This window comes from Rattus norvegicus, chromosome 5 (assembly GCF_036323735.1).
Source record: "Rattus norvegicus strain BN/NHsdMcwi chromosome 5, GRCr8, whole genome shotgun sequence".
NCBI lineage: Eukaryota > Metazoa > Chordata > Mammalia > Rodentia > Muridae > Rattus > Rattus norvegicus.
The window spans coordinates 27,449,880-27,476,558 of record NC_086023.1 but is presented as its reverse complement, the minus strand read 5'-3'; the positions used below and the strand labels follow the sequence as shown (position 1 = coordinate 27,476,558).

At 43.5% G+C, this 26,679-nt stretch overlaps 1 protein-coding gene and 1 long non-coding RNA gene across 8 annotated transcripts in view; one reads left to right on the top strand and one right to left on the bottom strand.

The window, feature by feature from the left end:
* Asph (aspartate-beta-hydroxylase) overlaps positions 1 to 26,679 on the top strand; it is a 212,587-nt gene that overhangs the window by 134,961 nt on the left and 50,947 nt on the right. For 6 of the 7 annotated variants that reach the window (XM_006237861.5, XM_006237862.5, XM_006237859.5 and 3 more), the window contains 6 exons: positions 2,323 to 2,408; positions 6,810 to 6,896; positions 12,722 to 12,872; positions 15,060 to 15,196; positions 24,354 to 24,452; positions 26,078 to 26,167. In XM_006237861.5, coding sequence (XP_006237923.1) covers positions 2,323 to 2,408; positions 6,810 to 6,896; positions 12,722 to 12,872; positions 15,060 to 15,196; positions 24,354 to 24,452; positions 26,078 to 26,167 — 650 coding nt within the window. The other variant, XM_063287527.1, reaches the window with a different exon arrangement.
* Positions 58 to 24,363, bottom strand: LOC120102822 (uncharacterized). The gene is made up of 2 exons (XR_005504629.2): positions 23,476 to 24,363; positions 58 to 179 (listed from the first exon to the last, which is right to left on the bottom strand). It is a non-coding gene; the product is annotated as an uncharacterized LOC120102822 (long non-coding RNA).

Here is a 26,679-nt window from a genome sequence, read left to right as displayed (position 1 = left end):
TACTTGCCTGCTCTGGGGAGCAGAATAGCTCCAGTTTTTCAGGAGGTGCCTCCCCTGCATGTTGATCACTTCCCCCGTGTCTCCGGAGGTCAGGCACCCTCCTCGGGTGTGCACTCTCCTGAGCCATTCTGTTCTATTTCTGTTTGTGTTCATTTCAGGCAGCCGACCTGGCTCCAAACCTATGTTCATGGAGATGATGAAGGGTTAGAACTCAGGCATACGGGCCCATCCTTTACTCCTATCCTCTGTCCTGGGGAGAAGCAGGAGGCTAAGGGCTTTGTTTCTGGTCTACTGCCTCTGAGCCAACTGTTGGTAAACGCTTAGACTTACAGTCACACGAAACAAAACAAACAGATAAAACAAAAACTGTAGATTGTGGCTCAGTGTGAAAAATGTATCTATTAAAGCCCCATGGTCTGCTGAAGACCAACCCGCAGAGACATATCCTTCCAGGGTCCCACAGAAGGGAAGAGCTATGGAGCCCAAAGTAAGGGACCCAGCAGAGCAATGGAAAAGAACAATTACAAGGAGTGGGTTAGGGTCGGAGTGGGGTGTGGTTACCTGTGCCAGATAAGTCAGGAAGATCCAGGACCAATAAAACAAGAAAGAAAAGAGCAAGTGGGCTGTGGAGACAGCATAGCATTAACAGCCAAGGGCCAACATGGGCTCCATGGCAGGACTTGGGTTAAATGCTGCACTCATGGCATTAATCTCCCCCAACACAATTCTAAAGCAGAAAAGTGAGACTCGGGGTTAGAACCCTTCATGCATGAGTGTGTGCATGCTTGTGTGTGTGTGTGTGTGTGTGTGTGTGTGTGTGTGTGTGTGTGTGTGTGTGTGTGTGTGCGTGCGTGTGCGTGTGCGTGCTGTGATGGAGTCAAACCTTAGACCTTTACTGTTAAGCTCTCTCCCTCTGGAAGGCCTGTGTTTATCCATGTGGTAGTGAGGAAGCAGAGTACTGAGAGGTGTCATCGTGAGAGGAACGGAGAGAGGAGGGTGAGAGGAAGTGGGTAGGCTGGGTTTGGATGGGTTGGTCGGTCTGCTGTAAAGCGACAGAGACTTTAACATCGTTACATCTTCACAGAGCCCAAGAACAGGTAGCGAGGGAGACACAGAGAAGATTCATCTCTCAGGCAGAGGATGAGGATATGTGGGTATATACATGGCCCCTTGGGAAACAGAGTCTCTCTTGCTTTGTCCCACCCAGAACTAGGTTAAGGTTAATAAGTTTGTTAACTTTAGTGTAAAAAGAATTGAGTTCATCTTTAGGTTGTTCTCTTTTGTGTCCCATTTCCAGCTGTAAGTCCCTCCCTTCTCTATCTGGAAGCTTCTGCTTTACCCTTCATGCTTCTGCCTTTGGCAAGCTGGGCTCTCAAGACATTCCATGTGCCTTAGTATTCCCGGGGTACTGGCGAGTGTGCACCAGCAGGCTCGCCCTTACATTTGCACAGTCTGATGCCTTCAGGAGAAAGGCACCCAAAGCCATGTGTAAATAAACGATAAACTGCAGCTTGGGCTTAAGACATGGAGTGTGTCTCTGCAGAGCTCTACAGCTTGGGCTTAGTAAGTACAGGGATGAATATGATACTAGAGGTTAAATGGGGGAGGAGAGATTGTTAAAGAGATGTGCCTGGCGGAGGAGAGAAGGGGAGGGAAGAAGACAGAAGCCTCAGGAAGGAGGAGGAGATGGGGAGAGAGCTACGAGACTGAGCAGCAAGGGATGCTCTATCAGTCACATGGCTTTGAATGAAAGCATAGCAGTGTTTCCAGCCTAGAGACATAAGGAAAGACGTTTCATGTAAAACTGGCACAAGAAATGGTGCTAAGAATAGGAAGAAAGGAGCCTGCAGTATTCTCATTTGGCTGAAGCGTAGAATCTGTGGGGTAGTTGAGGCTTCCTGTGATAGGTTTTTCTGTCAAGTATGAGTATAGCTCGAGGCATGCCAAGGCAGTGGCAACACGAGGATGAAGATCTCTGGCTACAAGTCACCAGAACGGATCTAACAACATTAAGATTTTAATCAACCAACGAGTGCACACTGTTGGAAAGGTTCACCCACTGATTTCTTGAAAATGGTGTCCACATCCTGTTTGTACAAAGGGAATTTCTGTGCCATGTAGTCCAGGATATCCCGCAGGATGGCAGCATCTCCCTAGGTGTTACCGGCTCTGTGCTCACTGGTTGAAAGTGAACTGGGATATTCTCCCTCCTGCATTTACATGCTGGACAGCAAAATAATGGCACTGACAAAAAGCAAATTAAATGGAAATTCTCTCTCTCTCTCTCTCTCTCTCTCTCTCTCTCTCTCTCTCTCCTTTCAGTTAAGAAGAAGAAGCCCAAACTTCTAAATAAATTTGATAAAACAATTAAAGCCGAGCTGGACGCTGCAGAAAAGCTCCGGAAAAGGGTAGGCTGATATTTTTTGCTTTGCACAAAAATGTACAATGGTTTTCTTGTTAGAAACCTGGGAATCGCAGGATAAAGTATAATAAGTATAATAATGATGACAAGAATGGCAACGATAGTAAAAGTAAAAGACATTATCATCTGTGACTTTCTCGGCACCTCAACCCATTTCCGACAGAACTGCACCCAGGGGCCACAGAGGAAGAGGAACGAACCACAGGACCTCTGACCTGGGGTCAGCCCAGCTCCGTGGAATTCTAATTACATGGAATCCATAACCACTTGGCTACTGTAGGCTTCAGTGTCCTCGCTTATAAAAACGAAAGTGATGTATATTTACTAGTGTCCAAAATCCGTCTTGCTTTTTGTTAAGCTCAAATTAGAAGAAATCATATCACTGCCATGCGTTGTGTTCCCACCACCAGCTCATTCTGTGGCATGTCAGTGCAGACACAAAAAGTCTCACCCAGCACCTGTGACCCATGAAGTGTCACAGGCTTGGAATTTTCCTCACTTAGGTAAGTGCAGCTCATGACAACTCTGCCCTGTCATCAAGGAATTGTAGTGTCCTGCTTTCTCACCAGATGGCCCAGCTTTTGAAAACAATGAATTAACATTATATTGAAGTCTTTATCTCCCTGAGTCTGGTCATAATCATGTAATAAATTGTAATAATAATGTAACCCATGGTATATTTATTATACTGTAATTAGAATCTTTCGTTTTCTGTTTGCTTCTCTTTTTTTTAAGACTTATTCATTTTATTTATATGAGTACACTATAGCTGTTTTCAGACACACCAGAACAAGGTATTGGATCCCATTACAGATGGTTGTGAGCCACCATGTGGTTGCTGGGAATTGAACTCAGGACCTCTGGAAGAGCAGTCAGTGCTCTCAACCGCCGAGCCATCTCTCCAGCCCTCTTTGATTATATTTTAGAGTCTGTTCTAGATACATAGTTTTTCTGGCGTGTGCGTTTCTATTGAGCAGCCGTTAGCTACAAAGAGGTGGACAAAAGGCACACAAGCCAGGAGACAGCAGGATGAAGAGTACACATGTTAGGGATAGAAGTGGGATACGTTTGCACTTCTTACAACAGTAGCAGAAGCAAAAGGCCTCTGTGACCAGCATTGGACAGGACCTCGCAGATGAACTTTGGCCCACCCTGGTTACCAGCAGACAGAAACACCGACTCCAGAGGATGCTGCCAAGGGTGACAATTCACTGTACTGAGATTTTTGTCAATAGAATGGTTTCTGCATTCATTTTGTTTCACTTCATAAAGCGAAGCCATCTATGGTTTTTGTTGTTTTTGGGGGGTGTGGTGGGCAGAGGAATTTGTGTTTCTTAATCCAAAGGAGTCAGTGACCATCTTCCCCCTTCTCAAAATGATTCCTTCACCTTCTCTATCCTAGATTACACATGCAAACATGAGGAGGCTGTAGGCACAGGTGTCTTTGGGGCCAAAACATCAATAAAGGACTCTATAGAAATAGTTTTCTGTGGTTATAATGGGGGAAAAAGTGGGCTGAGTTACTAAGGCGCTCATTAGGACTTAAAGTGCTGGCCCTGTTGACAGCATTTCCTCCAGTCTTGCTCATTTGGAGAAATGATGGTGTTTTCCTGTAGGAGCTCTGTGAGCCTGTCACAGGTCAGTAAAGAGGCAGGAACCACAGCCACATGGGACCTTCTCTCCAGATGTGTTGTGACAGAACCATCAACATAATTAAATCTTGTTTGCATTGGTTTTTATAGCTAGCATTTTCAAAGGATACAACTTAGTGGACAAGATCATGGATGGTTGAGTTAAGGTGCCCAGATGGTGAGGACAGCCTCATCTATGCACACATCCAAATTCTGCCCTGTAAGGAAGCATAGGCTTACTTTTTTGTTTCATCCAAAAATGTATAAAAATCATATCACATTTGAATAATCAAAAATGTAAAGCTTTAAAGGTGCATTGATTTATTCCTTGATTTCATGATATGCATTTGTGTGTGTGCACATGTGTGCATGGGCCTACCCTGAAGGCACAGACTATGATGATCTGAGGACAACTTGCTGGCATCAGATTTGGATTGTCAGGCCTGCTGGCAAGTGCCTTAGCTTACTGACTCATCTTCTTGTCACTGAGACATTGAATTGTTAAAAATAACATGTGTTATTTAAGACTTTCCTTTATCCTCACCCCCAAGGCACACTGGGAGTTGACATGACCTCATGAAATACATTCATTTCCTTTTTGGAATTCTTTTTATAATGGTATTATGTATGTTGTTGTCAGTGGTGGTTGTTTGTTTGGTTGGTTGGTTTATAGGTGAGGGTAGTAAGAAACTATAACAAAACCATGCTAGAATGAAAACAGGAAAGGTTACACACCCTACAAGCTTTGAATCATGCTGCAGACAAAGACACTTCCACTTCCTTGGAGGCAGAATGAGAGAAAGCAAAGCGACTAGAATATATGTTCAGTGTAATGGCCGTCTGCACCAAGCCCATAATATAAGGCTCTGCTGTACATGTGGATGAGCAGTGAAGGGTCTTGACTCCACACTTCCCACATCACTCCAGTGGATTCTGCCATCCACCTGGCTTTACGCCACAACAGCATGGCCCAAGTATGCATCGATCCCGTGAGCGGTCTATGTATAAGTAAGCTACATTGAGAGACACACATCATTTTTAGGCAATTCATTATAAATCTCTGTGTGCTTTTAAAATGAGAGTATGCATGGAGGAGGAAGAGTGTTTGTAGCTAGAAAAGATCTCAAAGAAAAGAAGTTGACTGAAAACAGACAGGTTAACATGACAGTCAACCCACGTGTGAACAGCTATGCTGATTCCCAATGGTGGTCACACAGCCTGTGGCTTGAGGTGATCCAAAGAATGCCTAGGAGAGCCAAAATAGGATGCTACTTTTGCCAAAGAGGAACAATATGCTGTAAAATCTGTTATAAATCTGGTACTCCAAAAAGTGGCTTGAGCAATTAATGTAGGATATGAAATCAGCTGAAGAGGGTCCACCAAAAGATAACAAACTGGAGCCCCTGGACTCTTAAAGATCTAGAGGTCGAGATTACACTGGAGTCTCTCTCCATTTTGTCCCTCAGTGTAGTCATGTTTGCTGAAAAGAGGAGAAACTTGATACAGACAAAGCAGAACAAGGCACACAGAGAGGATTTGATGGCAGTAGGAGTGTTGGGGCCACAAATCAAGGAACACTGGCAAGAAGAAAGGAGTGAACTTCCCTTCCCTGGGGTCTCTGGAAAAAGCACGGTCTTAGCAGTATTTTTATTTGAGCCCAGAAGAAGCGATTTTTGGCATCTACTTGCTCAGAACTGTGGGAGAACAAATTTCTCTCGTTTTCAGGCACCAGAGTTATGCTGGTATGGTCCTGCATGAATAGGAAATTAAACCTGTATTGGTAGACTCGAAAATGATCTTCTCAGAAGATAATTCTGTTTTCCTGAGATCTACAAATGGTACCTTGGAAACATCTTAAAAATGGGTCTTTCTTGGTGTGATTTTCATGGGCTATCCGGAAAGGACTCTAATGCGTCATTTCCAGAAAGCTAAACAGAGATTTGATCCAGACAGAAGTAAAGACATCGAGATACAGAGAAAGACCCATGTAGAGACAGAAGAGATTAGAGCAGTGTAGTCACAGGCCAAGGAATGCTGACAGCGATGGGGGCTGGCTTGGCTTGAAGAATCTCCCCTGGAGCCTTTCTTTCTGACACCTTGATTCCAACATCACAAACCCAGTTTCAGCCTTCATTTCTCCAGTCAGGAAATTTGCAGTAATCTGTTACATCCCCCCCCCGTAGGAAATGGATGCTATTTATTTTTAAAGAACCATAGAGAAGGCACTTAAGAGCTCATGCACGCCACAGAGGCAGCCTGTGTTCCACTCAGCCGGACGAGTCAAATCAACCTTGACATCCACCAGAGCGCAGTCCGATGGCCAAGTGGTCCTCACAGACTCGTTGTTTATTCTTTCTGCTTTCCAGACACTTGGAAGCTATGGTGATGTCTCCTTGCCTCTGACAGGCCCAAGGCAGGCATCCTGCTGCAAGGCATCCTGCTGCTAGAAGTGTTTGCCCCCACATATAACTTAGACACCCTAAGAAAGCATGCGGGGACTCTGTAGATTGAGAAAAACGTGGTTATATTCAAGAAAATTCGTTTTTCATCATTATCAGCACACATCATTTTAAAAATTAAGATTGTAACACTCATTACAGTTTTATGTTTGTTACTTAACATAGTTTTTTGTTTGCTTGTTTGTAAGTGGGCTACTCCTGTAGCACTAAACAATTCTTTGGCAACTTATTAAATAACAAAACAGAATTATCTTTATTCAGTGGCGTTGTATTTATGCAGTTGTGCCTACCTAACAGGGTAAAATCGAAGAAGCAGTGAGTGCATTTGAAGAATTGGTTCGAAGGTACCCTCAGAGCCCTCGTGCAAGATACGGCAAAGCACAGGTACCCTGGGCCGTCCGAAATCACAATACTGTTCTGTCCTTCACGTGTCCTACATAATCAGATCATTCACTCTTTTGTGTTTGCTTTTTAGAAATCTGTTCCTCTTATAATTTCTAGATAGTCAGTTTCCCAGGTATATACGTACACCCTTGGGGTGGGGGGTGACAATTTAGTTGGGGCTGTTTTCAGTGCTGTGTGCTGAGTGATCCCATGACATCCAGGTGACTCATCTTGCCATTAGTCCTGTATCAGCACATCTCCCTTCTGTTTGAATTTCCTCGTGGTTTTGATTTCAGGCTCTTTGGAGCTTTTAGACTTCCACTGTGTGACTGAAGAGTATAAATTCTGCCTTGGAGAGACCTTTTGAAATGTGGCATGGACAGCGCTTTGTTTCCCAACAGTTTCTTTGATGTGACTCATGTCTTACCAGCCACCTCCCTTCTCCTTTCTTTCCCTGTCACCTCCTATGCTGTGTTTTGTCATCTTTCAACTCCTGTCACAAGGCTTGCCATACTCACCTGCAACTTCATGAACCCACCTGTGCCAGCCGTGTGTGGTGTGTGTCTGTTTGATAGTCACAAAGGATCACAAAAGAGGATACAGAAATGGATCAACATAAAATGTTTTATTCTATTCCTGACCTAAAGATAGGAAGTGGCTCCCTGGACACTGACACAGGGAAGATGGCAGGAACGGAAGGCAAACCCTGAAGGGAGGTTTAACATGGTCCTTTGGGTGCTTTCCATGAGAAAAGTAAGGGAAGTGGAGTGTTCAGCCCAGCACTGAACAACACTAGCAAGCTGAGCCACAACAATGGCTTCTAGTTGATGAGTGTCTGGCCCTGGCATGACGAAGGCAGAGGATGTGGCTTCCTATGCTGTGGGGCCGGAGAGAAGGCCAGGCCCTGGGCTGCATGGATTGCATATAAAGGCTTGTTTGCTGTTTTGCCCTCTCTCAGACAGCAAGCCCTAGAAATGTTCTGGAGGTTCTGACTATTATAAAACATGGTCAATTTTAAAGTATTCCCAAGACAACAGGAGGAACACCTGAGGCCTACTTACTCTAAGGAAATGTAGTGAGAGTCCACTGTGTGTCAGGCTCTGCTGGGTATTAGCAATATGTTCCTCGGCAAAAATGTACTCACGAAGCTCTACTGTGAAGGAAAGAGGTTGGATAGAGCAAGGAAGTACCAGGCATAGACTTGCAAGTGGTGACCGTTAGAATGAAAGGAAATGGGGGATATGTGAGGTGTTACCATGATCGAGAAAGGGTCACCAGGAAGGTAATATTTGAAGTTTTTCTAAATGAATATATTGTTAAATCTTACGGATATTAAAACTGTATAAACATATTAGGTCATATTGCCTATTAATGCATGCTGTAGGCAAAGGAAGAAGGCAGCAGGTTCTAAGAGCACACTTATTAAGAGCTTTGGTCGCAGGTGATATGAGTTACAGTGACAGGAGCTAGTAGCTGAGATGTGTCAGGGTTATGCAAGGTGCTGTCCAGGTAGAGGGAACAGGTAGACAAAGGTCACCGCTCGGGGCAACTATCTTGGCATCAGAAAGCTGAACCGAAAGAGAGGCATGCTGGGAGCATAGGGCAGACAGGGTCCTAGCGACACCTCACAGCTCTTTTTCTCGGTGCCTGAGGAAGCCTTTGCAGGGTATGACATGTGCAGGTGACTTTTGTAAAGATTGCCTTCATTGCCAGTTGGAAATGGGCTGTGAGAATAGAATCAGAGGCACAGAAAGTAGGGGGCAGTCGAAATGTGGTATGCATGAGAGCTGGTAGCACGTGTGGACTGTGAGTTGGCCATGGAGGGGGACAAGGGCAGAGATAGATTTGAAAGAACTCTAGGTGCAAGGGTCACAGGGAAAGAGTTGACCAGTGACTCCTGGTTTGTTGGGAACAGCTGAGGAGAAGATAATGCCAGCTAACTGACCAAGTGGGACAACGGGTTTGGAGAGGATGGAACTGGCAGTCTGCTTTTGATGTGAAGTTTGCAGTTGCAGTGTGTTTTAGATAGCCGTGTGGAGACCACTGGGTTTATGGAATTTGGAACTCAGAGTAAAGCCAGGGCTGGTAAACAAATCTGTCAAGATGTAAAGCTCCAGCATTCCTCCTAGGGGAAGAAGGAGATGACCAGTCACAGCGAAGCAATGCGAGAGCGCTACAAAAGTTAGTGGAGCAAGGAGAAGCAGATGGTATTCCCTTGTGTGTGACCGTCACAGGTAGTAAAACATCTGCAGGGAAACAGTGGGCCTTGCTCTCATCCTTCTTCAGTTTTTTTTATCCCATTGGAGACTAATTCATTAAATTTTCATTAATTAAATTTACATAAATTAAATTTGTAAGACAGTTAATACAAATAAATATCCCTTGTCCTTGGTACCTACCAGGTTTACTGTGTGGTTTTGGTAAACTAATTGGGTCATATCCCTCCAACCTTTGGAAACTACATAGCTGAGATCCAGAATGTCCAAGCAAGTGATGTGCCTTGTCACTAATATCAAGACCTTTGACTACAGAAAGCCCACTGACAGGAGAGAAAATGGTTGTGCAAATACTAATTATGGAAAAAAGTGTTTTGTACTTTCCAAGTTTTCTCCGTATGTCATTTGAATCATGGTTCCAGGAGCCTCTGGAATGCGGTGATCTCTGTAGGTGCAGCCTTCTTTCACAGGAGGAATTTGAGATGTGGGCCTCGGGCAGTATTTTTTTAATTTCTAAGCCATTATGCCACAGATGTTATTGATATTAACACTAATGTGGCATAAAAAAAGTTAAGCATGATAAATTAAATCTTAATCGAGTAATTTAAAGGAAACTAAATTTATCAGAGTTTTTAAAAGTAAAAGTAGGCAGATTTTTCTTAAGGAGGACTAAACTGTGACTTTCCCACTCTCAGTTAGCAAATTAACCAGACTCTTTGCAGTTTCTCAACAGATACTAAGTGGTCAGCACCAAATCAAATAAAACTACAATGCCTATATTTTCCAGTACCACTGACTGCATCATTATCAATGTATCTTTTTGAAAATCAGTTTCACACAAGTTCTCTAAATAGTGAACACAAAAGTCTTAAATTATGACTTCACCTCATTGTCTTTCACAAGCCATTAGTGGCTCTGAGGTACAAAGTGACATGTCCCCTAGGAAGTTTGAGTGAATTAGTCCATCCACAAAAGGTTGTGTGGCAGAGATGGCCTGGGCACATGGGTTACATGTCTTCCCCTTTTTCCAATCTGACATTAAGAGATTTGATGCCTGTTTCTAAGGATCCTTGAGGGCGGCACTGTCCTTCTGCTAATCCCACACAGTCTTCAGGTCAGTTGGGTAGTTCTGCAGGCCCCGAGCGGCAAGGGTTCACTCAGCTCAGGGACATTGTTTCTGTTCCGTCATCTATCAGTATTCATGGTTTTGGAAATTAACTCACTAGAACCAAAAGGCAGATAGTTAAGTGGAAAAGCTGGCTGTGAGTAGCTGGTGGATGGATGTGTGGTCAAAACGGATTGTTGACATGGAACTCCCTGCCCTGGGAGCTGAATCTGCTCCGTGAGTCTACTGTGTATTCCAAAGAGTAGTTGAGTGGTCTGAGTAGTATTTCTGTCAGGCAAGGATGAAATGTTGTCATTATCGTAATGAATGTACGTTAACATGTTACTTTATAGATGTGCTGTTTTCTGAAGAGAACTTTCTCACACACACACACAAAAAAAACTTTATCAACTGGTGTTGGTTTTTACAATTTATTTGTCACCTGAGGGAAGAGATATGAGGATTTTTTTCTCACTAAAGTCCTCAGACTTTATACATTAACCCAGCACACAGTTTATGTTAAATCATGACTACATTTATGTATCCTGATTAAAAATTTCATAGACTACTTTCAGTACGGAGCTGCTATTATTTTCCTTTAAATGAAAGTCTGTAAAGTCTGATGGGCTACTGAGGGCCATCTTACACACACCCCCTATTTTTCTGTCTCTGGTGTTTCATTACCAATTCTCAGTTTCAAGTTATAAATTTGGGGGTATTTTATTAGGAAAATAAAGGCATCCAGAGACTCTGCCCTCTCACACAGTTGTCCTGATACCTTGCATCCATCCATTGGCAGGTCTGAACTGTCCTGTCCCCTTCCCCTCTCACCTACTGGACCACTTCTTATGTTTGTGTGCTCTCTTTTGCCTTTAGGCATTCCTTTCTGCTGGGTATTTTGTATCTCCTGAGAAACCTGATGTACTATCTTATCTGTAAGACTTCTCCCTGGGCTCCCATCCCCCTCTACCTGCACACACATGTTCTGGCTCCTGTTAAAACTAGCTCTTCCTCATCCTTCCCAAATTCCCTTGACGCTGCTCCAGTTTGATGCATGTGTTCAACAATTCCATGGAAACAACGATGGCAGGGCCATCAAAGCTCCACAAAGCCATTACGTTCTCTCCTCAGTGTCACTCTCTTGTCCGACTTGGTGGCTATGTGCAGCATACTTCTCTTCCTCTTAAAACTGTCTTACCCTGACTTGGAAATCTCCCAGTCTACATTCATGACTCTTCTAGCTTGCCAACTTTAAATATCACTTCCATCCTTGACAACTTCCATGTGCACGTCCTTCACACCAACTTTTCCCCAAACTCCACACCCAGAAATGCACCTTCTGAGTGTTCTTCTCCACTTGGCATTTGGTTTAGAGTACCAAAGACTGGACTCCTGTTCCCATGCCTTCCCAAGACCTGCCTTTGTCCTGTGTTCTCATTCTCAGGGGATGACACTTCAGCCAGGTAGGCACTCATACCTGAAGTCATCTTCTCTCTTTCTGTCTCTGATACTAAACTCAAAGCGTCTGTGGCTCTCTTGGCCCTGACCATCAAGATGAATTAGACTCTCATCTCTTACCACTCATCACAGGTGCATTAGCCCAAGCAACTGTCGTCCATGCCTGGCTTCTTACCTGGCTTCCCCACTTCTGCCCATCTCTCAGCCTGTCCTCAGTACTGTTGCTAGCACAATCCCTTGGCTCCCTTCAAGATACTAGAAGTGTAAAAAGCCCTCCTCTTTCTCATCATGGAGTAGTTCAGAATCCTCAATGGTTTGCCAGGCCTGAATCACCCGATGACACTGTCACCTCTTCCTCCCCTCCCCCTTCCCCTCTCTTCCACTCTTGCAGCCTTTCCTCTGTTCCTCACTGTGTTAGAAAGCCTCAGCCCATCCTTTTCTCTCTGCCTTCAGACACCTTTCCTGTAGCTTCGCACTCTGGCCCTTCTTGTAGACTCCCCTAGTTGTCTCAATTAGACCATTAATTTCCCCATTCTGCACTCACCATGCATTGGTCTGCTGTTTCTATGCACAGGACCTTTGTTTATATTTGTCATTTTGTCCCTTCCTAAATCAAAGCACAATGAGGAAAGATCTCATCCTGATCTGTTGAGTTAGGGTGACACATAGGTAGAGTGATCTGACCCCTGAAAAGAGCTGTTAAATGAATTAATTAATGAGTGAAATGGATGAGTAACTTGGCGCACAAATTGAAGAACAGACCATAATTAGAGCCCTGTATGTCCAGTGTTCTCATATGTTATTGTGTCCATCCCCATCATCCCTACAAAGTATTGTTTTGGTCTTATAGTCTTCTTTCTCATCTGTGATCTAGCAACAGACTTTTCTTCCTGTTATTGAAACAACAGTTGTCCCGCTTTCTTTTGTTTGTAACATTCGATAAAGAAAAGGTCAATGGTCTTTTTAAAAAGCACATCTAAAAGTTCAGTGTCACGGAATCTCTGGGGGAGATGACAAGCATTGATCTGTCTGGGGGCTGCCTCTAGTGTGAAGATGACTTGGCAGAGAAGCAGAGAAGCAATGAGGTTCTGCGCAGGGCCATTGAGACCTACCAGGAAGCGGCTAGCCTGCCTGATGCCCCGACAGACCTGGTGAAGCTGAGCTTGAAGCGACGGTCAGAAAGACAGCAGTTTCTAGGTGAGAAGCAGAAGCACTAACTGATGGGAGGTGGAACATGACCCCCTTCAGTGGCAGCCACATAGTGCCTTATCAAAGACAAGGTGCCTGGGAAGAAGCCTGCCTTTTGGCTTCCGGTAACTTGTCTGTCTTATACCTTCTCTACATTCAACCATTCCTAGCCTCAGTAATTGCATGCATGCATATGAGTGTGTATGCGGGGCAGTTGTATATGAGTGGTCTGTCTGTCTGTACACACACAAGTGCATGCATGCATGTATGGAAGCAAACATCTATGAATGTCTAGGCCAGAGGAAAACCTAGATGCCATTTCTTCTGGTTTTTCTAAGACAGCATTTTCACTGACCTGAAGCTCTTCACATAACCTAGACTGGCTGGCTTGCTAGTCCCAGAGATCTGTGTGTCTCTGCCTAGCAACAAGCCTGTGCCAGCATGTGTGGCCTTTTTGCCTGGATTCTGGGCATCATATGACTTCATGCTTGCAAGGCTGGCCTACCTTCCAGTCATTGAGTTTTTCTCAGACAAGCATACAAGGCTCATACCTTCTGAGGAAGAACACCCAAGGGTGTCCTCTAGCCTCTATTTACACACTCACACATGCATATAAACACATACAAAATAATTGTGAATTTTTACATTAATTTTGGAGGGGTTTTTTTTGAGAATTTGTTAAAACAATTATTCAACCTAGAGTTATGGATTGTCTTTGGTTCCCTCTCCATTTTTATATCAAGAGATTCTCTTGCTTCCCAGCCCAGGATCAAGGTCTCTTGATCTTGTGAAGATGTCTCACCTTTCACAGAAATCCCAGTTTTTAGTATACTCTCTTCTGCTGAGGTGAGAATGAGGCGAGGTCACGTGAGAAGGCTCTGAGGCAACTGGACAGAGATCCTGAAACTGCAGGAATATAGAGTTCCCTCACAGTAGAACAGGGGATCCGGACAAGGTGTGAGAAGGAACAGCAGCAGGTGTCTGCAGAAGGTACCTGCACCGTTGGCATCATTGCTGTCTGTGCCACAGAGGGAATGACTGCCTGGGCAAACCACCCAGAGTCCTGACTGGAATAGTGTTACCCAGCAATGGGGCACAGAGCAGGGAGTGAATTTTCTTGTTAGCTAAGCAGCAGCTGCTTTCCCTGACTGAATCTGCTTCTGCTTCTTAATATTCCCCATTTGCAGGCATTAATACCTCCCTGCAAGGTACATTTTTACAAATGCTTGTCTTACTTAGCACACCCCCTTCCAGGCCCCCATTTGCAGTTTGTTTTTCCAATTTGCACTGTGACAAAGAACAGTGACAGTGGGCCCAGAGTGTTTCCATTTTCGCCTCCAAGTAAACAGCAGCTGGGGTTTCCTGAGCCATGTAGTGCACCGTAGCCTGTCGGCCACCAGAGGCTGCCATAGTACTGGAAAATGTCTTCTCTGCATTATCACTACCCAGAGACAAGTTGCCTCTGTTAGACAAGGCATCCACAGAGAAGCCTGTTCCACACCCCTCGTGCCTGTTTAAGTTTTATTTTGACCACTCGACCCAAACTCAAGCTTCCTAGTATCTGCACTCCATTAAAATGTTGTCTCAGCAGCACTGGTAACTGACATTTTCTCAAGAAAGAACTTAAGGTAAAAAAACATAAACGTGGAGCAGAGACTGAAAGGCCATCCAGAGCCTGCCCCACCTGGAGATCCATCCCATATACAGTCACCAAACCCAGACACTATTGCTGATGCCAAGATGTGCGTGCATGGTGACAGGAGCCTGGTATAGAGCAGAGGATGGCCTTGTCAGGCACCAGTAGAAGGAAAGGCCCTTGGTCCTATCAAGGATGGATGCCCCGGTGTAGGGGAATCTCAGGACGGGCAGATGGGAGGGAGTGAGTGGGTGGGTGAGAGAGCACCTTCATAGAAGGGGGTGAGGGTAGATGGGATAGGAGGTTTCTAGAGAGGAAACTGAGAAGTGGGATAGCATTTAAAATGTAAATAAAAATGCAACTGAAAAAATTTTTAAAAATGTAAATGTGAATTGATTCAGAAAATAAATCTGTCTTTAGTCCGTGATTGATATCGTATTTAGTATCTACGTGGAGCAGTTACAGATAGCGAGATGTAAGGTGGTCTTCAGGTTCTGCTAAATCCTTTCGTGGTCTGTATTCATAATATTTTTAACCTATTCCTCATTTTCCAACACCAGGTCACATGAGGGGTTCTCTACTTACCCTCCAGAGACTAGTTCAGCTGTTCCCTAGTGATACGACCTTAAAAAACGACCTTGGCGTAGGATACCTTTTGATGGGAGACAACGACAGTGCCAAGAAGGTTTACGAAGAGGTAAGCACTGGTGTTTTCTGAGCCGCACTGAGTTATCTGCAGACAAGTCCAAGTGCTGGTTGAAAATGACATGGAGTATGTGCCATGTTTTATCTTGAATGAAGCAGCATGTAAGTTACTGTAGCTAACATTCTGGACTTGGCTTTCCCATTGCTTTCTCTTTCCTTCACTCCCTGTTGGGAGTCACATTGAGCACAGACTGGCCTTAGCTCATGGTAATCTTCCTGCTTCAAACTTTCAGCTGCTGCCACCATGGCCATTTTTTCTTTTTTTTTTTTTAAGATTTATTTATTTTTTATATATGAGTACACTGTAGCTGTCCTCAGACACACCAGAAGAGGACATCAGATCTCATTACAGATGGTTGTGAGCCACCATGTGGTTGCTGGGATTTGAACTCAGGACCTCTGGAAGACCAGTCAGCGCTCTTAACCACTGAGCCATCTCTCCAGCCTGCCATTTTTTCTTACTTTGATTTTCTTTATTGGCATGCCTCCATTGTACAGAGTGATGGGTTCCATAAAGGCTATTCAAGTATACATACCTATTGATCATATTAAACCCTGTATCTTGATTGGAACACTTTAAACTTTAGTTAATTTTTATTTAAGCCTCCTTTTTATCAGTCTGTATAGACACCTTTCTAAGGGTTTTTGTTGTGATAGGAGAAAGAGTGAGGTTAATAGTGAAGTTAATAAATGTAAATAATATACTATCTTCAAGTTCGGCGGTGTGAGGCTCTCAGGCCAAAGTGGTAGGTTATACCATTTTCAAAGGGGCATTGATAACCCCATCCTCTGGCCGAGATGGCTTTCAAAGGATTTCTACATTATAGTGGACATTTTAATAGATAAGCTCTAAAGTCACGAGTAACTTTATAACCTAGAAAACTGGTTCCTCTAGGCAGCAAGGGAACTTCTTTGGTATAAAGCAAACGGTATGTCAAATGCACTCTGAAGCAGGAGAAAGCTAACAGCTCTGTAAAACAAAGACAGACGAGGGTCCTTGTTGTTCTCTAACTTGAGCCTCGGGATCAATGGTTTCCAAGCTGCTGGCTTTACATTAAACGCTACTTCAGAGAGCTAGGTGTGTAACAGAAGGGTCTCTTCTGTGTTGGAAACATCGTCAGCAGCGGCGGCCTGTCCTTCAGTCGGATCACAAAGAGGTACTTGCCTCTATTGCTCTTGGTGCTAATTATAAAGTCATTGAAATCTGAAGCTATGGTCTTCCTACCCTTGTCATAATTTGATTGTTTTTGAGATAGCGGAAGTTTGGCCTTGGCTTTTTATAACATCATTAATACCTGCACAGTGGACTAAGACTTCAGCATTTGCCAGTGTGTGTTCTCTAGAAAAGACCTGCACCAGGCCATAACGTAGCTCCATGTGGGGCTTGGTGTCTGCTAACATACCCAGTGTCCGCTGTCCTGCAGAGCTTGGTTAAAGGAAACGTCATGTGTTGCATTAATTCAGGATCTTGTAAACAAACCGTCCGAGACAAAAACCGAAGTCCAGGGATCCTTCCTTCTTGTATGTCCCTCCCTCCCACACTCCTTTCTTTCTTCTCCTTGTAAAATTCATTCCTGTTTCCCAACTCTCCCGTTTCCTTCCTTTCAGGATCCTTCTCTTACACCCCCTCCCCCATGTCAGTCTAAAGAGCCCAGTGAATTACTTCCTGGGAGCCAAGCACAAGTGAAGTCACAGCAGGCCAGGTGCACATACTGACCAGCATCTGACCGCATTTCCCTCTCCTACCTTTCCTCCTTGAATACACTCATCCCTTCTACCTGACACTAAGTCTCAGAAATGTGGAATGCTTTTCTTCACCTTGAAAAACCAACATTACGCTGTGTCGGTTATTCACTTAGGATGATATCCTCACTTGGGTGAGCATACTAGTTGGCACGAAGCTCCAGATACTGCCTAGCGCACAACTGACTGGTTTTCTTCTAAAAGAAGCATTCACACCTTGAAAGCAATGCAGGTCCTCTTCTAAGCTAACGAGCTGCGACTGATGGCTACTCTTTCCCTAACCAAAGTTTGGCCTGGTGTGTTTATCTCTTTCTCCAAGGTCATTTCAGAAACTAATACCAGGGCTGCATATTTTTCTTCACATTAGTTTTTGAGTACATACGTGAAAATCATTGTGAAACCCAACTTTTAGTTTGTTTGCTTGTTTGCTTGTTTGTTTTCTGTTCTTGTTTTCAGCACAGAGAGTAGCTTACAGAGTTAGGTAGAGACTGCTCACATCTGTGCTTTTGGAAGACTCCTCCCATAGCTCCTTCCCAAGGTAGTAACACCGCCACCAGCTTAGGATCCCAACCCAGCCTCATCCCAAATCCTTTGCTACCACACACACCTTCTGCAGATACGTCACTCAGCCAGCATACACTTATTTAAATGCACACACAGCAGCTCAGGGCGTGAGCTTATTGAAGTGGCACAGAATGTGTCTTCATGTCTTCATGGACCTTACGATCTGGGGCCAAGTCACCAGTTGTTCATTTTGTTCTCCAAATAGATCCACCTTCCCAATGCTTTCACCAGACACTGATCACCTTGAACCGACCCAGATCCCTCTGTAGGATTGATGTCCTCTGACCTTCATGTACGCCAGGTACACCGTGACCATGGCTCTCAGTGCTAAGTCTGTCATGCCTCCTGCAGCAGTGTTCTTTAAATATCCTTGATGCTGTACCCTTCTAGAACAAAGTGTTCAATCTGATGTTTATAGATTTAAGTGTTGTCTATTTATATATGTATACTCGTGTGGTGCATACTTGACGAAAAGTACATGCCCTCCAAATAAGCTTTTAAGCTCAAATGAAATATTTCGAGTGCCTCGCAAATTTTATTGAACTGACAAAAATCCTTTCACTCTTCCTAAAATGTTCCTGTTTCAGTCCGACCACTGTGAAGTGCTACTCGTGGTTTGGTAGCATTCTTGCATCCATGATGAATCCACTCTAAGACCTACAGTGGATGCCTAGTGATGAAGATGGCGCTGAGCGCTGCAGGTGTGTTACATCTCAGTGTTGCCTTGAGCCACTATTAAATGAGACAGGGATCCGCTGGAACGCAAGCTCAGGTAGCATTTACAATATGGACAGGCCGAAAAGTCAGTGGCTCACATCCCAGGCCAGACAGCATAATTTGACATTCCCTCATGCAGCTCACAGTGATAACTTAAACCATAGAGTCTTTTGTTGTTGGTGTTGTCATTGTCATTGTCGTGTTGTTGTTTGGCTGATTGGTTGTTTGTTTTACAAAACAAAACTTTTTTTTTTGACACATGGTTTCTCTGTGGAGCCCTGGTAGCCTTTGCTGTCCTGGAACTCACAGAGCCCTGCCTGTCTCCATCTCCACCTCCCACTTGCTGGGAATAAAAGCATGCACCACTAAGCTTGGCCTGCCTTCTATTCTTGTATCCAACTCTTATCCCTGTAACTATGCAGGTAAAAGATTCCCTCTAAGACAGAACACGCTATTCCTTTTTCCTGGTCTGAAAGTAGTTGTATGATCGTATACAGTCTTGTGACCTGTTTCGGACAGAGAACTCTTGAAATGTTTGCCCACCATTAGAACTTTAAATGTTGTAATTTCGAAGTGTTTCCTTTTTTCTTTTCCCTCTGAGAAGTTCACTTAAGAATCATATTCAAAATATACTAATTTAGTTGCCTGTGGTTTAGCCTTTCCTATAACAGTGATCTGTGCCTGTCAGCATATATGTTCTTGTCTGTAGTTAATTACTTTAATTTTTTTTTGATATAATGAGTCACATTAGGAAGCTGAAGAAAAATGTGTCAATTTTTGTTCTTTTTCTTTTTTATATATAAGGCCTCTAGCTCAGGCTAGCCTCAATCTTGCCTTGTGGCTGAGACTGACCTTGAACATGTGTTTTTACTGTGCCCACCTTCCGCAGAGAGCTGGGATTATAGGGTTGTCCTACCATTACCTGACTTCAGGATAGTTTCCTTAAAAATATTCTTTGAAATATTCATACAATGTATTGTGATCATATTTCCTTCCACTTCCTCCTTCCTATCCCCCAACTTCCTGTCATCTTTTTTCTGGGATATAGTTTACTTTTGATCACACAGCATTTACTGCTCAACAACAGTATTGTGTTTATCTTGCCTCACCCCCAGAGTGACTGTTCTAGATCCCTGCCCTCACTGTTAGGAATCCCACAAGAACACCAAGCTATAAAACCACAACACACATGCAGATGACCTGCCTTATTCAGACCCATGCAGACTCCCTGATCTCTGTGAGTCCATTTGAGTCCCAGTCAATTGATTCTGTGTGCCTTGGTCTTGTGGTATTCTCAACCCCCATGGCTCCTGCAGTTCTTCCTAACCTCCTCCACAGGACACTCTGAGCTCCACCTAATATTTGCCTGTTGGACTCTGCATCTGCTCCCATCCCTTGCTGGATGAAGTCTCTCTGGTCTCTCTGATGATTATGCTAGGCTCTGTCTCAGCACATTATGCAGAAATGACACTGTAGGTCAAAGGTTTTATGGCTGGGTAGGTGTCCCAGTCCCTCCACTTGCCTGGTTACAGAGGATGGCCAGTTCAGACTTTGTATCCCCCATTACTAGGAGTCTTTACTAATGTCATCCCTGTAGATTTCATGGAGTTTTCATTGTACTAAGTTTCTACCTAACTCCCCAAATGCCCCCCAGTTCCAGTCGTCTCTCCCAGGATTCCCTCCCTCCATGGCCACACCCACGCCTGGTTCTTCCTATTCCCATCTCCATCCACCCCAAGTCTACTCAAAGAAACAATTCTAGTCCCCTCCCCAGGAAGACCCTTGAATTGCACCCTAAGCTTTCCTTGTTATTTAGCCCCTCTGGGTCTGTAGATTGTACCTATCCTTTACTCTACAGCTTATATCCTCTGCTAAGTGAGTATGCTGTGTTTGTCTTTCTGTATTACCTCACTCAGGATTTCTTCTAATTCCATCCATTTAACTGCAAATTTCATCGTGTCATTGTTTTAGCAGTTTAGTAATACCCCATTGTGTGAATGTACCACTTTTTTTTTAAATCCATTCTTTAATTGTTGGACATGTAGGTTGTTTCTAGTTTCTGGCTATTATGAATAAAGCTGCTATGAATAAAATCGAGCAAGTGCCCTTGTAGTGGATGTCGTACCTTCTGGAAGTATACCCAGGAATGGTATGGCTAAGTCTGGAGGCAGATTAATTCCCAAGTTTCTGAGACTCTGACTGCCATGTTGATTACCAAAGTAGCTATACACAATTGCACTCCCAAAGCAATGGTGGAGTGTTCCTCTTGTTCGAGATCCTTGCCAGCAGGAGCTATTAATTGTGTTTTTTAATCTTAATCATTTTGACAGGTGTAAAGTGGAATCTCCAGGTTACTTAGATTTGCATTTAAGAAGTTTGGGTGTGTTTTGGGTTCATTGAATTCTAGGAAGTCTTTAACGTCTTTCATTTCTGCCTTGACCCACTAGTCATTCCATATAGAGGTGTTCAGTTTCCATGAGTTTAGACACTTTCTGTTGTTTTTGTCATTTTTTTAAACCCAGCTTTATTCCATTGTGGTTTGATAGGATTCAGGGAGTTAGTTCAGTTTTCTTGTATCTGTTGAGACTTGCTGTGTGGAGAATGAGTCAATTTTGGAGAATTCCATGAGGTACTGAGAAGAAGATATAGTCTTTCCCCATCTCTTTTGATCACTTTTGGTTTGAAGTCCATTTTGCTAGATACTAGAATAACTACGCCAGCTTTCCTCTCCGGTCCCTTTGCTTGGAAAATTTCAACCCAACTTTTTACTTTGAAGTAGTGTCTATCTTTGACATTGAGATGTGTTCCTTGTATGCAGCAGCAGAACAATTCTCATTTTCATATCCATTCTATTAGCATGTATTTTTTGGATAGAGAATTGAGTACATTGATATTGAGACATATCAGTGACTAATAATTGTTAATTCCTGTTATTTTGTTGTAGTTGTTGGTAGTGGAGAGTGTGTGTGTGTGTGTGTGTGTGTGTGTGTGTGTGTGTGTGTTGTGTGCATGCTTCCTTCTTTGGGTTATATTAGTATGAGATTATTTATTGATTTATTGCATGTGTTTTTGTGTGATTAACTGCCTTGTATTGGGGTTTTCCCTTCTAATACCTTCTGTAGGACTGGATTTGTAGATGGGTATTGTTTAAATTTGACTTTATCATGTGATGTCTTGTTTTCTCCATCTATGGTGATTGTAAGTTTTACTGGGTATAGTACTCTGGCCCAAAATCAATGGTCTCTTAGAGATTGCATGACATCCACCCAGGCCCTTCTGGCTTTTAGTGTCACCACTGAAAAACTGGATGTAATCCTAACTGGTCTGTCTTTATATGTTACTTGACCTTTTTCCCTTGCAGCTTTTAATATTCTTTCACAACATTCCCTTTTTCTATGTATATGTGTACATTTGTGTTTGTATGAAAACGTTTGTGTGGGGGTGGGGGGAGCTGCCTGTGTTGTGGAGGCCAGAAAAGGGCATTGGATCCCTCAGAGCTGGAGTTAACTACAGACATTTTAGAGATTTCCAGTGTATTCGTTACTTTTCTCTTGCTGTGTTAAAATACCCTGATAAAAGCAAGTTGGGTATGGTGGAGTAATGAGAAAGCCCCATAAGTTCATGAATTTTGGCTTGCAGTTTCAAATGGAGAGAGTCCATCATGATAGGATAACATGCCATGGTCAGAGAAAGCATTGTGGCAAAAAGCAGGCTTGTCATGCTTTCATCCCCACATAGGAAGCAGAGAGAATAGGAAGTATGACAAGGCTGTAAATCCTCAAAGCCTGTCCTCAGAGATACACTTCCTCTGTACGGCTTGACATCTTGCTGAAGGATTGAGAGCCACAACTGGGGATGAAGTATGCAAACCTGTGAGCCTTTGTGGGCATTTCTCATTCAGACCACCACACCAGCTTGTTACATGGACACTAGGACCTGAACTCTGGCCCTCATGATTAATCAGCAAGTGTTCCTAACCACTGAGCTATCTTTCCATCTCTAGCCCTACAAGCCTTTTTATATTTCCTCATTCTTTTTTGTCTTAAATGTCTTTTTCCCCATCAGTCCCTGCTTTCCCTTTCTCTGGTGATTATGTTCCCAGATTCCTATAGTACCTTTCTTCTAATCACATTCACCATGAGTGTGTTGGGTGTTCCTCCCCTGGACCACTGCATGCCTCTGCTTGTTTCTGGAAGCTGTTATGTCATCAGTGTCTGCTGTGCTTGTGTCTCCTGTACTTGGTTGAGAGCTCTTTAAGAGAGAAGAGTATCTCATTCCTGTTTGCATATCCAGGACCTAGAGGAATTTGATGGGTATTGAAATCCTAGAAAATGCATTTGATAGCTACTTGAGGTGACATCTATGTGGTTGCAGTGGGCAGGGGTATCATCAGTGTAGTGTAGTAATTACAATGACTCGTTTGTAACAGTGCAGGCAGAACCATGATCAACACTGATTCTGTTCAGTCCTGGAGCTCCATTTCTCAGCCCAGGGTCTGGTGTAGGGCCTGTCAGCTGAAGAAACAGAGCCCAAACTCACAGAGATTCTACTAGGAAGGAGAGCCCAGCATGCTTGGGGCCACACCTTTATCACAGAGATGATGGGAGTCCCCCATCACCAGGCTCAAGGGATGAGTCATGAGTGAAACAAAGTCCCTGTAGAACTTATATGTTAGAGAGGGAATAAAATATCCAGATGGGTCAGATGGCGGTCATTCCTGTGGAAATGGTCTGAATAAAGAACTTAGAGAGGACCTAGGGCCAGGAGTGGAATTGGTTTTCTAGTTGGGAGATAATCAGGGGTAGAATGCACTGGAATAGTGTGGGAACTCTTCAACACAGTCATTCTTACCCAAGGAAAGCGATGAGCCACTTGGGAGAAAGTGAGCCAAAGGAGGACATTTTGTAGTAAGGGTGCCTTTGGCTTGCTATGAATAGCAAGGAGTCAGTGTGCCTCAGAGGGATGGCAGGGAAGGGCAAGAGCAGAGCCAGACAGGTGTGGGCTACAGGGGTGGTTCCTTGAATGTAGTCGTTCATGCTAAGTAAACCGACCTGAGGAAGGATCAGGTCTAACCCTGGAATCAAACAGTTTCCCTGCGGGTCTCATATGGACAATGAACACAGCAGGGTGCAGTGAATCAGCTCCTGAGGGGTCCTGCAGGAGTCTGTGAAGGAGAGGAGACTAGGTGCAGTGCAGCATCAGGGAGAGTGTTGAATGTCACCTTTTAAATAGGCCTTAAACACTTACTTAGTCCAATGAGGGTGTTGGTGGCTTCCTGGTAGATCACTTTCTCTTCCTCTGTAAAGCTCCTATGGTAGCTGTGACTTCACTTTCTCTCATTGGCTCAGGGATAGAGAGGAGAGGTACTCAGGCATCTTCTCCCTGAAAGGGCCACTCAGATCTCCTCCGTTGTCTTCTTGGTTCAAGAAGTCCATTTCCTAAGCAGCTTCACAAACCTAATGCTCCTGTGTTGCTCTCTCACTGTTCATGTTTAATTTAGAGGCGTTTTGCATAATTCATCTTTAAATCATAATAAATGCATGTGGTGATGAACTGGCCAGCGCATATGAACTAGCCACCCGGGTTTCTATCACAAACAGTTGGACTGTTTTCACCAACTCTGTATTCAGCACTTAGAATCGTGGCACTCCCAGGAACTCATTTTCATTCATAACTCCTTAAAGCTTGTTATTTCTAGACAATCTCAGACTTCCAAAAAGTTACCCAAGTAGGACACATGTTATACTTTCAGATCCCCAGCCATTCTGTCTATGGCCTCAGCACAGAGTTAAAAGAATCAGAGCCTGGTAGCTCACTAGGCCAACACTCAGGTTCCCATCATTTAAGCCTCCCCGGCTTCTGCCACTGAGTTCCGTGAGCATGGACAGACGGGGCTTCTCATTCACAGCTTTACTCAGTGAGCAATTGTGAAAGGCATCTTGGGTTGCGAAGCCATGGGCTTGTTAGGTTTAATGATAGCAGCGAGACAAGATGCTCCCACAGCGATTGAAGCTGTAACATCCTAATACATTCCGAGTACAGCAGAACGGATTAGGATTTGTTCAAACAGTCACTCGTACAGTCTCTTCTCTATCACAGTCGCTCCTTGTTTTCTTTGAACTTAGGTGCTGAACGTGACACCGAATGATGGCTTCGCGAAAGTGCATTACGGCTTCATCCTGAAGGCGCAGAACAGGATAGCCGAGAGTATTCCCTACTTAAAGGTAACTGCTGTGGTCTGCTTCCCGTATACTCTTTCCCTGGAGTCATCTGAGATCCCCTTTGGTCATGGCTTCCAGTGGTGGCTTCTAACGGATTGGCACGCGTTGCTTAGTCTTCCTTGCATGGGGCGCATGCGTCACAGGCAGTGCGTCCAGTCACCTGACTAAACGTCATGGAGAAGCACCAACGGCTTGAGCTACTTTGGCATCATTGCTGCCAAAATTCCCAACAGAAACTCTGTAAGGAAAGGTTTGTTTGGGCTCTTAGTTTCCAGGAGGTTCTGTGTTTCATCCTGGGGATGGCACACAAGTGCTTGATGTGGCAGGGACATGTGAAGGTACCTGGTTCACGTTGTGGTCTCTGCTCACGAATGAGAGACCATGAGTGGGAGGTAGAAGCAGAGTGTCCATCAAGGCCCACCCCTGGCGACATACTTCTGCAAGCAAGGTTCATATATGTGAGATATATATATATATATATACATATATATATATATATGTGATATATAACATTCATATTTATATATTATATAATATATAATATTTGTGTATATATGTATTATATAATATATAATATTCATATATGCATGCGTGTATATATATATATATATATATATATATGAAGAAAAACATATATGGTCATTATCTTTTCCCAGAAGAAATGTTATTGGTGGGATATATATGTAAAACCTTAGGTATGTGAATTGTGTATGTGTGTGCATCCACATCACGTACTTGGAGGTCAGAGGACGACTTGCAGGAACTGGCTCTCTTCCCTTGCAATATTTGGGACCTGGAGATAAAAATCAGGTCACCATGCTTGGCAGCAAGTGGCCTCACCCACTGAGCCATCCATCTCACCAGCCCTCGGTAATGTGCCTTTCCTGGAGAGGCCTCAAAGATGCAGCTTTCTGAAAAGAGGTCCTTACTGTTAAACTATTTCATGTTTTTGTCTGTTCGTTTTCCTTCCCATATTCGGCCTCAGTGTTTTCTCTTCCCTTTTCAATAAAAAACAAAAATCTCATTTCCAGTGCTTTCCCGAAAAGGGGGAAGAACAGAGCATTTCACAATAGAAATCCTGCAGTAAAAATTACCTGTGTCAAAATTCCAGTTGGTGTTTGGCTTGAATCCTGTAAATTTTAGAAAGAAGTTTCATTAGCTGCCCGTGGCACATTTGTTTAGGGGAGAAAGAAATGTCACCTACACTCCGACTGTCATCGCTTGAAACACGAGCAAAATAGTGTTTGGGTTCACAGATAAAAAGACTGTAGGTGGCATATGGTCAGACTTGGAGAGCAAAATAAATGTGAAAATACCCAGCCAGGGAAACCATCTGCAATATTGAAATATGATAGCTCCCACTGTGGGAGTACACAGAGTGCATGCTAATTTCTGGGTTAGTCCACTGTTGGTTAATGATAACCTTATTGTTAAATTTAGATTGATCATCTCATTTTATTTTTACACTGTGAAATATGGATCAACCTCATCACCTAATTTCAATAATGAGACAAAAATTTCAAGGTTTTGTAGTTTTCCTTTGAGATCCATAAGGAAAATCTACAGAAGTCAAGGAAGGCGACCCCCAAATGTCATCCTTCACAGATGGTAACACTGTCTTTTCCCAGGAAGGAATCGAATCCGGGGACCCTGGCACGGATGATGGCCGGTTTTATTTCCACTTGGGGGACGCCATGCAGAGAGTCGGGAACAAAGAGGTACGACTGACAGGGTTTGTGACTTTAATCCAATATATGATAAAGGAAGAAGGGATTTTTACTACTAGGAACCAGTTAGAACCATACAAAGATTCTTAGCATAACTTTCATACTTTGGAAAAAAATAAACCATAAAATCCAAACTCCAAAGATCTTATAAGAACATTGCCTTCCTAAGTATCAAATATGTAATCTGAAAAGAGACTCTTTTGGGATATATGTCTCTCTCTCTCTCTCTCTCTCTCTCTCTCTCTATCTATCTATCTATCTACCTCTGTGTGTGTGTGTGTTTGTGTATGAGTGTAGCAAAATGTAATTGTCTTTGAAAAGTATCACTGAAATTAAGAAATACAGAGTTCTCTAAAATTGTTTTAATTTTTAAAAGCATTTACAGAAATTAATGTTTCATTTCTGAATTTCTGCAGTAGTTATTTCTAGAACCAACTATTTGATTAATCCTCAGGCATTGTGGTCTTACTGGTTAGCCATGTACTTTTTTCATTTTAAATTTC